This window comes from Mytilus edulis, chromosome 2 (assembly GCF_963676685.1).
Source record: "Mytilus edulis chromosome 2, xbMytEdul2.2, whole genome shotgun sequence".
Classification (NCBI taxonomy): domain Eukaryota; kingdom Metazoa; phylum Mollusca; class Bivalvia; order Mytilida; family Mytilidae; genus Mytilus; species Mytilus edulis.
Genome location: NC_092345.1, coordinates 97,174,088 through 97,188,616, shown reverse-complemented (window position 1 = coordinate 97,188,616; position 14,529 = coordinate 97,174,088). Strand labels below are relative to the sequence as shown.

The 14,529-nt window shown below is 33.1% G+C and overlaps 1 protein-coding gene across 1 annotated transcript in view; it reads right to left on the bottom strand.

Annotated features, from left to right (window-relative positions):
- LOC139513593 (mucin-3B-like) overlaps positions 1-14,529 on the bottom strand; it is a 282,396-nt gene that overhangs the window by 185,200 nt on the left and 82,667 nt on the right. Inside the window, exons 52-56 of the mRNA XM_071302236.1 lie at positions 4,534-4,986; positions 3,229-3,300; positions 2,535-2,987; positions 1,287-1,358; positions 609-886 (exon numbers count right to left, since the gene is read on the bottom strand). Of these exons, the coding sequence (XP_071158337.1) occupies positions 609-886; positions 1,287-1,358; positions 2,535-2,987; positions 3,229-3,300; positions 4,534-4,986 (1,328 nt within the window). The remainder of the gene's footprint in view (positions 1-608; positions 887-1,286; positions 1,359-2,534; positions 2,988-3,228; positions 3,301-4,533; positions 4,987-14,529) is intronic.

Sequence of the window (14,529 nt, the reverse complement as noted above, 5' to 3'; positions counted from 1 at the left end):
CAAATATGCAACAAATCAACAAACGACAAACACTGAATTACAGGCTCCAGACTTGAGACAGACACATATATACAGAATTTGTCGTGGTTAAACATGTTAGGGGGATCCCAACCATCCCATTTACCTGGGACAGTGGTGTTACAGTACCACATCAGAATAAACTATAAAAATGAGTTGAAAAAGTCTTAACTCATCAGATGGATACAAATGGAATAACATCTAACAAAAAACCCAAAGTGGACGTGGCCGTAAAAAATATTTTGAGACAGAGCAAATACGATTTGTTTAATTTGAATGTTTTCTCTAAAAGAAATGCACCACGAAATAACTCTAGTTTATTTACTATCTATTAGTTTGAATGTCCATCTGATATCTTTCGCCACTCTTTCTTAAAGCCGTTTCCACTGTATATGTATACAAGTATTGTATTGATTTAATAGAGTATATGATGTAGGTAAATGCATAAATTTGATCTAACAGTAATCGGCACACGACATATTAAACATCTACAGTGTTGATAGCACTCATACCGTACACTTTTGGAATAAAATATGGTGACTATATCAATGGTAACACACATCATAAGGCTTAGAAGAAATCATACTTACTGTTCTTTTTAAAGTAGTTCCATCAGCATTGAAAAATGTAACAGTGTACGATACTATGTTCTCTGTTGATACTAATTCTACTCTTTGCACAGACTTGGCAATTGAAGGTGTGTATTGTATTACCAGTGTAGGCTTAGAACTCATCATGGGTATCAAACCACCTGGTCGTAAGTTGTCTATTTTTGCCATGTCATCATTTACTTTTATTTCACTAGATGGAATAGTTGTTGGCGACATCATTCCCTCTGATACATCACATACTGGGGTGGAACTTGAAACTATTAAAACAATCGTTCAAAATCAACTACTTATTATAATGTCAACCGGATGCAATACTCCAATTTTAATTTCGAAGTGACGACGAAAATGTTAGAGATATTTTAGTCATAGTAATAGTTCTTTTACCGGTATCTGGGGATCAAAATTAAATTTCCATAGAATTTTTGATAATAAGGCCAAAGTGTAGTTAAATCATTACATTCTCAAATATGTTATAAAAATCAATCGGACAAGGATCGATTTTTTCAAAACTGCAAGTTGTGCAAAAATGTAAGAATTTGTATAAATATTCATGGAAAACACAATTTTGTATGATAGAAATAACACTAAACCACAAAATTGTATATTAATATATGATTGGCTTTAAAAGTATAAAACCAAAAATATGTTACAACCTACCCGTTGATGTGAGTGATGGGACTGCACTTGTCGTTGCCACAACACTTACTTTTTTCAATTCAGTGGTTGTACCTGTAAAGTTTCATACAAACACAAATATCAATAACACTTCAATACTTTAAAGCTATCTATTAAATGTGATACTTTAGTTTTAAGTCAATTACTTTAGATGAACAGAAAATACTTATTTAGTTGATCTTGATATAATGACTTTTCAGTGTTTCGTTTTCTGTGTGTGTTACATTTTAATGTTGTGTTTCTGTTGTGTCCTAGTTCTCTTATATTTGATACGTTTCCCTCAGTTTTAGTTTGTAACCCGGATTTGTTTTTTCTCTATCGATTTTTTAATTTCGAACAGCGGTATACTACTGTTGCCTTTATTTGTATTATATCAAGTATTTAGACATTTATGGCCACAGACCACAATTAATTCCTCTATCAGTTCTTTATAACGTTTTGTATCATTAAAAAAATTGCACCATGCACTTTTGTCAAATTTTTTGTGTGTGTAATGTATAGTCTCAGTCCAAATATATATCCAAAATTCAGAAAGATTGTAACAATCACTTTTACAAATTTAGCCAATACACATCCATACCCCTATTGACAAGTCAAGAGAGGTTCCGAAAACTGTAAATATGACCTTTTTGCACTTGGGCTAATCACTCATTCCATATCAAAATCAGTTTAAATACAACATCCAAAATTTAATTTCACCTCTCTTCTTTCATTTCCACCAAAAACAAATTAAGAAATGAGTGAGGAAGGGAAAGAAAAAAAATTAAGGAAAAATACACTCTATTTAAAAGGAACTATATTCGTGGACAACGAAAAGCGGGGTCATTAATTGTGGTCTTGGGCCTTATGACGTAGGTACGTTCAAATAAACATTGATATAATCTCAATTTTGGCAATCCAGTTATTTAGCTGTTGGTCGGTTATAGCATATAATAACTTAAAGATTTTCTCACTATAGAAACTTAACTTGTGTAATACAAAGTTATGTAAAAATTCAGAAAAAGCTTCCGCTGAATTTGAATTGTTGATTAACAGTATGCACATTTGTTGTTGCCAATGTATATATATATGCAACACTAAATATGAAGTTCAGCCTACAGATTAATTTTTCTTTGCAGATTTATTCAATTAGACAAATGTCAATCATGAATAAGAGTATTTTTAAAAGCAAAACGTTTCCAGTTTACACTTTGATATACTGATTAATTCAAACATAAACCATCTGCATACCTATTGGAGTCACCTGTTTTGTCGACATTCTTACAGGTGTAGTGCGCTCTGATTTCACCTTTTCAGTGGAGTGTACACTTGACATTTTCATTGATGTTTCAGTTGTTGCAGCAACAGGAGTAGTTTGTCTGCTTGTCATCTTTATGGTTGTTTCCCCAGTAGTGGGTACAGGGGAAGTAACTCCCTCTGATGAAATAATACCAGTCGTATGCTTGATTTCTCTTGCCGTAGTTGTAGCTTTCGTTTTGACAGCAGGTGTCGTTTTTTCACTCGATATTCCTACAGTGGATTTCGCTGATGACACTTCCATCGTGCTTTTTACTGATGATAGCCCATATGTAGTTGTTGTGTTACCAACAGGTGACGTCACTGGTGATTCCACTCTTACACTCGTCTTAGTTGAAGCAACAGACGGTGTAGAAACAATTGACGGTATTACACTAGTTGTTTTGCCTATAAAGATAAATAATATACTTTAAAAATAGTTTTTGGTGCGACATTCTCTCTGATACATCAAATACACTACTTGAATCTATTAAAACAAGCGTTCAAATTCAACTCTCTCTAATTAAGTCTGTTAAATTTATGTTCCAGTTTTAATTTCCGAGTGACAAGCAATTGGCAGGCGATATTTTATCCTCGTAAAAAAACCGCAGCTTTTAAGTAATAAAACCATATAAATGTTTTAACGTACCCGTTGCTGGGAGTGATGGGACTGCACGAGTTGTTGACACAACACTTTCTACTTTCAATTCAGTCGTTGTACCTGCAAAGTTTCATACAAATACTATAAATTCAGTTATTGAGTGTAATTCGTCAATTATTCGAGATTAACAAAAAATTTAGTTGATCTCTATGTAATGGCTTTTAAGTGTTTCATATGATCATGATGATGATTATTCATCAAGTATTTATTCAGTTATGACTTCGATATGCACAATTTAAGTATATACCAATCGGTTCGTATTGCTGTTGATCAGATATAACATATAATAACCGATCGTTTTTCTCACTATAGAGACACCCATTGTGCAATACAAAGTAAGGGAAAACTATGGCAATACATGATATATACTTAAATGTGACAAAAGACTGATAACAGAGAACAATATGAAAAATAACATAACTAAACAATCATATCAGATCTAGCTTTCCATGCGTTCTTCAAATAGTTACAGAGCTTAATTGCAAGCGGTCTAGAACTAGCTTACAACAAACAAGGTAGTTTAAAAATAGAAGGCCATGAACAATAATAGCGTGGCAGAAAAAAATCTAATTGTCCCATAAGCCAGACATACCAATACAAAATGGAATTATTTTCAACACAATGATATTAGCAATAAACTCATCATAGATACCAAGATTGAAATTTTTATATTTACGCAAGATAAACGTTTCGTCTACAAAAGACTCATCAGTGACGCTCGAATCAAACAATGTTTAAAAGGCTAAATAAAGTACGAACTTGAAGAGCATTGAGGACCGAAAATTCCTGAAGTTTTTCCAAATACAGATAAGGTAATCTATTCTTGAGGTAAAACAACCTTAGTGTTTCAAGCATTCAAAGTTTTGTTAACAGTTGATTTATAATTATGATCATATCAATGATAACTCAAGTCAACACAGAAGAACAACATACAGCATTTCTCTTGGTATTTCAGAGAAGCGACCAACTTCAACATTTAGTTTCAATGTACCATTTCGTAGTTTTGTAAGATGTTAATATTATTAATGTAGCTAAAATTGTCAAGACAAAAATCAAGCTTGACACTTCATTTTTCACAATCACATATATCTCCTGACCTTATGTATTGAAGACCAACTACATTTAAAACAGTTTATATCTATGTAAGACTAAATATTTTTATAGTGAAGGCTACAGACGTATTTTTCTTTGCAACTAGACAAATGACAATAAGGAATAAGGATATTTTGTTAAAAGCGAGACCTTGTCAGTTAACACTGATAATGATCAATATAAAAACGAACATCTGCATACCTATTGGAGTCACGTGTTTTGTCGACATTCTAACAGGTGTAGTGCGCTCTGATTTCACCTTTTCAGTGGAGTGTACACTTGTCATTTTCATTGATGTTTCAGTTGTTGCAGCAACAGGAGCAGTTTGTCTGCTTGTCATCTTTATGGTTGTTTCCCCAGTAGTGGGCACAGGGGAAGTAACTCCCTCTGATGAAATAATACCAGTCGTATGCTTGATTTCTCTTGCCGTAGTTGTAGCTTTCGTTTTGACAGCAGGTGTTGTTTTTTCACTCGATATTCCTGGAGTGGATTTCGCTGATGACACTTCCATTGTGCTTTTCACTGATGATAGCCCACCTGCAGTTGTTGTCTTACCAACCGTTGACGTCACTGGTGATTCCACTCTTGCACTCGTCTTAGTTGAAACAACAGACTGTTGAGAAACAGTTGACGGTATTTGAAACGTAGTTGTCCCTATAAAATACATTACATGCTTAGAATTAGAGTTTTCTGATTATTTTTTTATTGATATTAAATAGGGATGTAAAAAAATCTGAAATTTAATACTCGGATACTCGGTCATGATACTCGAATACTCAGATGAATCTTAAATGTCTATTGAAAAGTTTAGATTTTAGATGGGATGCATTGTTTTTTATATTACCTTTCATAAACGTATATTTACGAAAGACAAACGTAATACAAAAATTGCTTGAACCTCTGTGTTTTGTGTCAACTTAACAATGAATTACCAACCGCTTTAAATTGTAAATTAAACAATTATAGTTCAGTTTCAAATACAGAGTATTTAAATTAATTTAAATGTACATCTCATACCAATCGTCTTGATTAACAAACAAAGGTAAGTTTTACGGCTTGTGATGAGTGAACGTGTTGGTCCGTGTACAAACACCGTTAAAATGTCTCTATTCAGTTGCATATGAACCACCCCAGGTCATTTGATTTTGCTCTTGTTTAGAAATATGATCTGGTCAACATTTTCAGACGAAAGACTGTTTGACTTTCTTTTTTTTTCTTACAAGTAGTGCACATGAAAACAAAGAGTAGCCTCAGGATAAACATATTTATGATGCTTATTGATTTTATTTGTTTTTGTATTACAAAGGGGATATTTCAACGGAAAATTGTGTGAAAATGTGAAGAGAAATATCTCAAAATGATTTCAGGCTTACGAATATCCGAGTACTAAGACTGTACTCGACTACTCGGCCTTCCGAGCGAGTACCCGAGTACTCGTTGCCATCCCTTATATTCTAAAATAAGTCAACAAAGAAACCAGGTACACTGGACACATGTAAGTGCCGTGTTTTTTAAATCCTTTTTTGATGGTTTTTTTTGGTCATATGAACTTATATATATTCATAATGATTTAATTGCTTATGAATTGTAGATACAATTTAACTGATTACATTGTAAGAATGCTAATTGAATGGAATGTTGAAATAAAATAATTTTGTAATTGATTTTTCCACATTTGGAAGTTTATTACTTCAATTAAGAACCACCCTTTTAGACAATAAACAGTAGATTTATGTTGATGTTTTCTTTACTTTAAGATTCCGATGATAACTTATTATCATGTATCACCAGTTCAGTAGACAGCACTTCAGTGCTGACATGCATTATCATTGGTACTGTGCTTCTTATAGAATAACTGGTTACAAACTTTTCCTTTTTCAAAAAATTTAATAGGAAAACCCTTACAAAATTTCGAATTATCGATTGCTATAACTTATCTGATGAAATCCTCCATGAAACGAACTTAAAAATTTACATGGATTAAAATCAAGTATGCAAATGGTCCCAGTGTCTATTGGTAGATCTGTGGGATTTAAAATTGCAGAAATTAGTAAATTTGAATTGTTAACACCTGTTTCTATGGGTGTTAAAAGTTTAATGAATGTGAATTTAAGATTTCATGCATCTAATGTGTGTGTTTTTACTTAAATTATTGAATTGAGCGTCGAGATAATTGTAAACTTTTAAAATTATAGACATATTTTCACAAACAGTGGATTGTGGTAGGTGCAAGTTCTCGTGGATCCTTTTTTTTTTGTGCATAAGAATAAATTCCGCGAATAATATACAAAAGAAAGATAATAGATGTATCTTCATAAAGAATCAATTTGCATCTCTGCCTCCGGTGACAGTTCTTTGGGGGAAAATCCATAAAATTGGCAATAATATCATCGAAAATAAAAAGTCAAGTACACCTTTTCTGACGTGTTTGAGTTAACTATTCTGTCTTGGGTTGTAATCCTGGTACCTTTAACAACTATTATACCACTGGGTCGATACCACTGTTGGTGGACGTTTCGCCCCCGAGGGTATCACTAGCCCAGTAGTCAGCACTTCGGTGTTGACATGAATATCCATTGCATGGTCATTTTAATAAATTAACACTAACAAAACTTTTAACTTTTTGAAAAACTAAGGATTTTCTTTTTCCAGGAATAGATAACCTTAGATGTATTTGGCACAATTTTTAGGAATTTTTGGTCCGCAATGCCTCTCAACATTTTACTTGTTTGGCTTTACAACTATTTTATTCTGAGCGTCACTGATGAGTCTGGCCTATTGGGTTGTAATCCTGGTACTTTTGATAACTAATTAAAAACGTATAAAAAATTATTTGATACGCCATCTCGCTTCAAATTCTATTATTTGTATATTATTTTTGCTGTAGGTTAAAAGTTTACATATGTGAGGAGCCAAACATTTCTAGTATTAAACATTTTTTCTTAACCTGATTTTTTTGTTTATATGACTGTAAAACAAAAATTGGTGAAGAAAAATTTATACGATGGTGGAAATTTTTTTTTGGCTACTGCCATTTTTAACCCATTTTTGCGCTATTTTCGTAAGAGAAAAATAACACAGATCCACAAATAAGCTTTTCTTTATACTTTCAATAAAAATGAAATGGACAAATCTGACAAAAATTTACTTCATAAACTGTAGATAGGTGATTATATAAGAAAGTTTTATCCTAATTTAATACTTTTTCATGCTAAATTTACCATGTTGTCAATTTTGTAAATTTGTGATTTATTTTTTTCAGTTTTAAGAACAAAATGCATATTTTTCTAACTTCTTTGTTATGAATGATTGAAAAAATTCATATTTAAGAAATTTGAAAAAGAAAAAACGTGATATGGGATGTACATGTTTCTTGAAAAAAAAATCATTTCTTGTACCCCTCACCAATTTTCTCAAAATTTTGGCTAAAAAGACTAACTTGATCATGTTTGGTAATTAAATTTGAAGAATGTATTACTTAAAAAAAACTAATTATTGTAAATACACATTTTTTTCTTAGATTTTAGTTGATAATGATACTTATTAATTTCATTCATATTTTCTACTTGTATCACATGTTTAAAAAATAATTCCAGAACAAGATTTCAACGAGACTGAAACGACAGAAGAATTCATCTTTAACACATAAACAAAAACATTTTACAGAACGACAAAATGAATTACATTGTACATTTGAGTGAAATGCCCCTTTAAAGAGTCATAACAAGTAGGCAACATGAGTAGGCGTGTTCGAATAAATTTTTTTTTTTTTTTTACTAAAAGTACCTAACGATAATCTTTTCTTATTAATCTTAATATCGCATACTGTAACTTAAAACACTTTTTAGGTGTGTGTTAACGAGAGTTATTAGTATTCAACCTCTCAAAATTTTTAGTCTGAATTGCACGAAATATTTAATTACATTTTTTTTAAACATTTTTTAACTTACGAAAATTCCCCAAGACAATCAGACAATAATTAAAGTTGACCAAATACATATAAGTACACTAAATGATGCTCAATAACTAGTGGAGACATTTTTCTTTTAATATACAACTGACATCATAGAATCTTAGCTTTATCCACCAATAAAAACTGGCCGCAACGAAATAGCATAAAAGCGGTGCTAAAACGCGGCGTTAAAACACCAAAAATCAAAATCAAATATAGATACTATGTGTATAAATTTATTGGTTTTTATAGCTATCATCACTACAATGGCCTCCATTTTTACGATTATAAAAATAAGTTGTCGTAATGGGGAGATTATTTTGAACCAGGTAGAATCCTGACGGTCATCATCATTGAGGTGTTCAATTTTAATTTCACAACTATAGAAAGGCGTGCAATCATTCAGTGAAGTCTTAATGGTCAGGAGTGAAAACTATACGAGAGGTTGATCTTGCCATAATGGAACCATCTTTTGTAAATTTTGATTAAAAAAAATACAATCTTTTTAAGTTTAGAAATACATTTTTGAAAAATTCCATTAATCATTTTCTATGTCTGCAACATGCATGTGTATAACCTTTCTGTCACATTTTATGAATTGAGAATTGAAGAGCAGTTCCATCTTTCGTAAATTTGGCTGAAAAATGACTAATTTCCCAGTGTTGGATAGATGGAATTAAATTTCAAAACAACTACATAAAAGCAGGTATACAACTTCAACATGTGTGCAATTTTCTATTATTTTTCAAGAATCTTGGTTAAAAGCTATAGTAGTTGCTACTGGAAATAAGGAACTTATTCACCGCCAAGCGCCAGTTCATCTGCACACTTTTCCTTCCGCTCAAACGACATCACCATGCTATTTGCTAGTTTTGGACTTTGTTTTACCGTAACAAAATGAGCCCAAAGTAAATATTTGACGTAACTTTCCTTAAAATAAAATGAAAATACATTCACCTCATGCGGTATTTTGCGTGTAGATAGGTTTTTGGAAAGAGACATTACTCCTTTAAAAGAAAGGGACTGGTTTTTGAAATCTCTTGAGATAATGCTAATATAAACCTTATATTTATACAGTTTTCTTTAAAACAAAAAACTAAAACAAAATTGCAAGAAGTGAACTCGTAAGACCTTTAACAATGCAAATGTACGTATAGTTAATATTTGAAATGACATAACATCTCTTAAAAAATATTGGCCCTGATTGAACCGTCAAAGACATTGCTGTGAGCAAAAAACTTAGATAAAAATTTCATAAAAAGTCTGACAAGAAATGTAGGCTTAATATTCAAATCATAAAAAATATTTAATTGCATAATAAATAATTATGGTCCTATCGTTTTTTTTTATATATATGTTTTTAATCCGGTAAACAATCTTTTCCGCAAGTTTTTTTTTTTTTTTTTTTTTTTTTTTTTTTTTTTTATATATCAAATAAATAATTAAGATAAAATTGAGAAAGGAAATGGTGAATATGTCAAAGCGACAACCACCCGACCATAGAGCAAACAACAGCCGAAGGCAACCAATGGGTCTTCAATGTAGCGAGAATTCCCGCACCCGTAGGTGTCCTTCAGCTGGCCCCTAAAATATGCATAATAGTACAGTGATAATGGACGTCATACTAAACTCTGAATTATACACAAGAAACTAAAAATTAAAATCATACAAGACTAACAAAGGCCAGAGGATCTATTTTGTTACATCTATTGATCTGTTTATTTGGCAATTGCAGGTGTTTAAAAACATCCATCATTCGACCTGTTAGTCAAATGCGTTTGTTAAAATGTACTGTTCACTTTTTTGGTTATTTGGAAAATATTGTTTGTGCTGTTTATAGATCCCACTCTTACAAGAAATTTGTTTTGCATGCGCACGTATAAAAATTGCGGTTTTTATCCGACGCAATCATAGGTAGGAACGTTGTTTTCAATTTAGATTTTTGTTTCTTAAACATAACTTTCTTTCAAATATTTGATATTGAGCGTTCCTGATGAAGGTAAATCCAGAAAAGCGCTTCATACGCAAGAAATTATAACGCGTTGTGTTCATTTTTTCTATCAAAGCTAAAATTTTGGCATTGCGCATTGGTTTTTTTTTTCTCAGAATGTTAGGCATTAATCTATTAGATTGAATATAATCTAGGAAACATGATTTATTTCTTATTTATAACTGTCTTTGAAGTAGCTTTCAGTGTCTTTTATAAATAAGTCTTTTTGTCTTTAGTTTTTGTCTTGTTTTCGTTTGTGCTTAGTGTCGGTTGCATGACTCGGTCCCTTTTCAGCTGATTATTGTTATTACTTTTATATGGGCTGCAACACCACTATCCAAAGTTTGGGAAGATATGAGCACAGAGTAACATGTTGAAAACAGATCTGTACTTTGGGATGTATAAGTACCCGTCCACGTCTAATTTGTGTTTTTGTTAAGTGTATTTCTATTTGTATCCATTTGACAAGTATAGCCATTATCAACTGATTTTTATAGTTTGGTTTTATGTTGCACTGTTCAAGTAATTGGACGGTTGAGCACTTACAAACATGTTTTGAACCCTCCAATTCGTTATGTGCCTGTCCCAAGTCATTAGCCTGTAATTCATTGGTTGTCATTGGTTCATGTCTATCATATTTGTTTTTCGTTAACTGTTTCATTATAAATTGTGACTTTAGTACTCCCAATTGAATTGTTTCATTTTATTGGTCTCGGTGCCTTTTAAATCCGACCAAACAGTATGGATTTTTCTCATTGTTAAAGGCCGTACGGTTGCCTATAATTGTTTACATTCATTTCATTTGAAATTTGATGGATAACTGTCTCATTGGCAATCATACTACACCTCCTTATTTTTAATATTAACCCCGTAACATTCTGTTTGAGCAAGTCCAAACTCCGAAGAATGTAATTAGTGTTTGTCGTTGTTCTATGTTTGTTTTTTTTCTCGTCTGAATTGTTTATGTGTTGTCATTTCGGGACAATTGAGTTGTTTACATCTATGTCATTTTTGTTTATGATGAAGTGTTACCTCATTGACAATCATGAACAACTTGTTATTGTTTTATATTGAGAGCGTCAACAATAAACTACCCATAAATCTCATGTTAAAGGCAAAGAAAGTCTTGAAAAATAATTTTATTAGCACTCATGTTCAATCAACACTTTTAGGAATTTTGGATCGCAATGCTCTTCAAATTTGTACTTTATTTGGCTTTTTTAACTTTTTGGATTCGAGCGTCACTGATGAGTCTTTTGTAGACGAAACGCGCGTCTGGTGTATATACTAAATTTAGTCCTGGTATCTATGATGAGTTTATTCGAAACATCACAAATATTAATCTTTGAGTATAATCATTTTCTAAAGGCATAATTTCTATTAATATATAAAAGCAACCGTAGTACACTGCTGTTCGAGAGTCATAAATGGATTGATGGAAACAAATCCGGGTTACAAACTAGAACTGAGGAAAACACATCAACTATACGAGAAAAACAACGAAACAACAGAAACACTGAAGTACAACAAAAAAAACAAAACGACAATGCAACACACACAGAAACGACCTACAAGATAACAACTGCCATTTTCCTGACTAAATATAACACTAAAAGGACTACAGTACAAATAATCTGTTAAATCTTGTGTGAAGCGTATAGTGTGCTGTGTTTTGTGTATGTATGTGTGTCACCTTTCAAGACAACCACTCCAGCTATTGGAAAGATCACTGCCCTGGCGGAAGATTGCTGTCAAGTGACAACGGCAAAGGGTGTAGGAGGGCAAACAGTGCCCAACCTGCCAGTGACCCGTATGGGGAAGACTGCATTCCAGATGCCTTTACAAAACAACCGGGAACCTTTAGGTAGGCTAGTCCCCTGCTTAGAGGTTAAAGCGAACTACAGAAACACGAAACGAAAATTTACAAACCTTGAATGAAAGAGAAAGAAGACCTTTACATCGAAGGAGAATGACGTTGGATGTCCAAAACAGAAAGGAAGCTACATAACTGAGACTTCTTAACTCTTAATCTGCAACAACAAAATAATGAACATGGAATGTGAGTACTATATATATTCCATGAAAAACGCAAACCATCGCCAATGAAATGAAAGCATATGAAATAGGTACACTAGGTTTAGCAGAAGCAAGATGGAATGTTGCAGGAAAATCCAAGCTATCATCAGGAGAAGTGATTTTTTTCTCTGGACATATGGAGGAGAACACCAAACATTCTGAAGGAGTTGACGTTATGCTGTCAAAAGCAGCTTAGAAAACATTAATTGGATTGGAGCCAATAAGTGCCAGAATCATCATGGCAAAATTTCAGACCACACATAAAAGGATATCATTAAACATCATTCAATGCTATGCTCCTTTAAATGGCACACGTCAAGGAAGGATTCTATCGATTGCTTGAAGAAACCACCTGGAAATGAAGCTCAAAAGGCATCACCATCTTAATGAGAGACCTAAATGCTAAGTTAGCAAGCGACAACACCGGTTCTGAACAAGTAATGGCAAGACATGGACAAGGAGAAATGAATGAAAACGGAGAGTTCTTTGCCAACCGCTGTGAAAATCAAAATATGGTCATTCGTGGAACAGTAACACAAAAAATGTCATCTAGCATCATAGGTATCTCCAGACATGAATACTGAAAATCAAATATACCATGTCTGCAACTCCAAGAAGTTTAGGAGAAGTTTACAAGATGTCAGAGTTAAAAGAGGAGCCGACGCTGCTACTGACCACCACGTTATAGTAGCAAAAGTCAAAATGAAGCTAAAGAAACACCAAAATATTGAATCAACAGGAAAAACGATTTAACATGTTGGCAAACAAAACAAAGAAATCAGAATTCCAAATAGAGTTAAAAAATCGCTTCTCAAAATTTCAGAATGCAACTGAAGAAACAGCTACAATACAAGATCACTGTCAAGAGATTGAAAACGTTTTCACGACAGCTTGCGAAACATCAGTTGGTTAGAAAAAGAGAAAACATCACGAATGGATATCGCCAGAAACTCTAGTAAAAGTGAAAGATAAGGAAAATATAAAAAAATATATCCTGAACAACAGCAAAACAAGATTTGCAAAACAATCAGCCTCAAGAGAGTACACTACAGCTAACCAGGATGTGAGTAACAATGCAAGGAGGGAAAATAGGGCCTTTGTAGACAAACTGACAGCAGAAGCAGAAGATGCAGCCAGAGCAAATAACATCAAAGCTCTGTATCACAACATAAAACTGCTAACAGGGAAATACCAGAAAGGAAGTAGACCTGTAAAAAGCAAAGCAGGGAAAAACACTCAACACATATGAAGAGCAAATGAAACGGTGGGTTGAGCATTTCAAGAATGTGCTGAATCTAGTCCCACCTGTTAATAAAGCCGACATTCCACCCTCATAAGAGCTGTTGGTAGTGGACTCTAAAAGACCATCTATATGAGAAATCAAAAAAGTTATGAAAATGCTGAAGAACAACAAAGCTCCAGGTCCGGGCAACATACCTGCAGAAGCACTGAAATCAGACATTGAAACATCAACTCAAATGCTATTTGATCTGTTGAGAAAGATCTGGAAAGAAAAATACATAGTAAAGCTTCCAAAGAAAGGCAATTTAAGCAGCTGTGACAACTATAGAGGAAAATGCTACTATTAGTTCCAGGGAAAGTTTGAAATATAGTTATGTTCAATCAACCAAAATGACACAGAACTTAACAATTATAGGTAACCGTACGGCCCTCAACAATGAGCAAAGCCCAAACCGCCTAGTCAGCTATAAAAGGCCCCGAAATGCCAATGTAAAACAATTCAAACGAGAAAACTAACGGCCTTTTTTTATATAAAAGAAATGAACGAAAAAAAAATATGTAACACATTAACAAACGACAACAACTGAATTACCAAGCTGAATTAAGACAAAACAGATCATCTGCAGACCAAATTGCACCTTACGTATCATCCTCGAACAATCACAATAATTCAATTCATCGACCTATTCTGCTTGTGTCGACTTTGCTAAAGCCTTTGACAGCTTAGATAGAGGTGTGTTGTGGCAGTTGACGAGACACTGTGGAATTCAAGAAAAATGTATTACCATCATCAAAAACAGCTAAACATGAAGCAGAGCAAGATTAAACATGAAGGTCAAGACAACTGGTCTTTGATATAACTCTGGTAGGACAATGCTGTATCCTTTCAACGATACTATTCCTTTCTGGCAGTTGACTGGATCATGAAGCAAGCCAC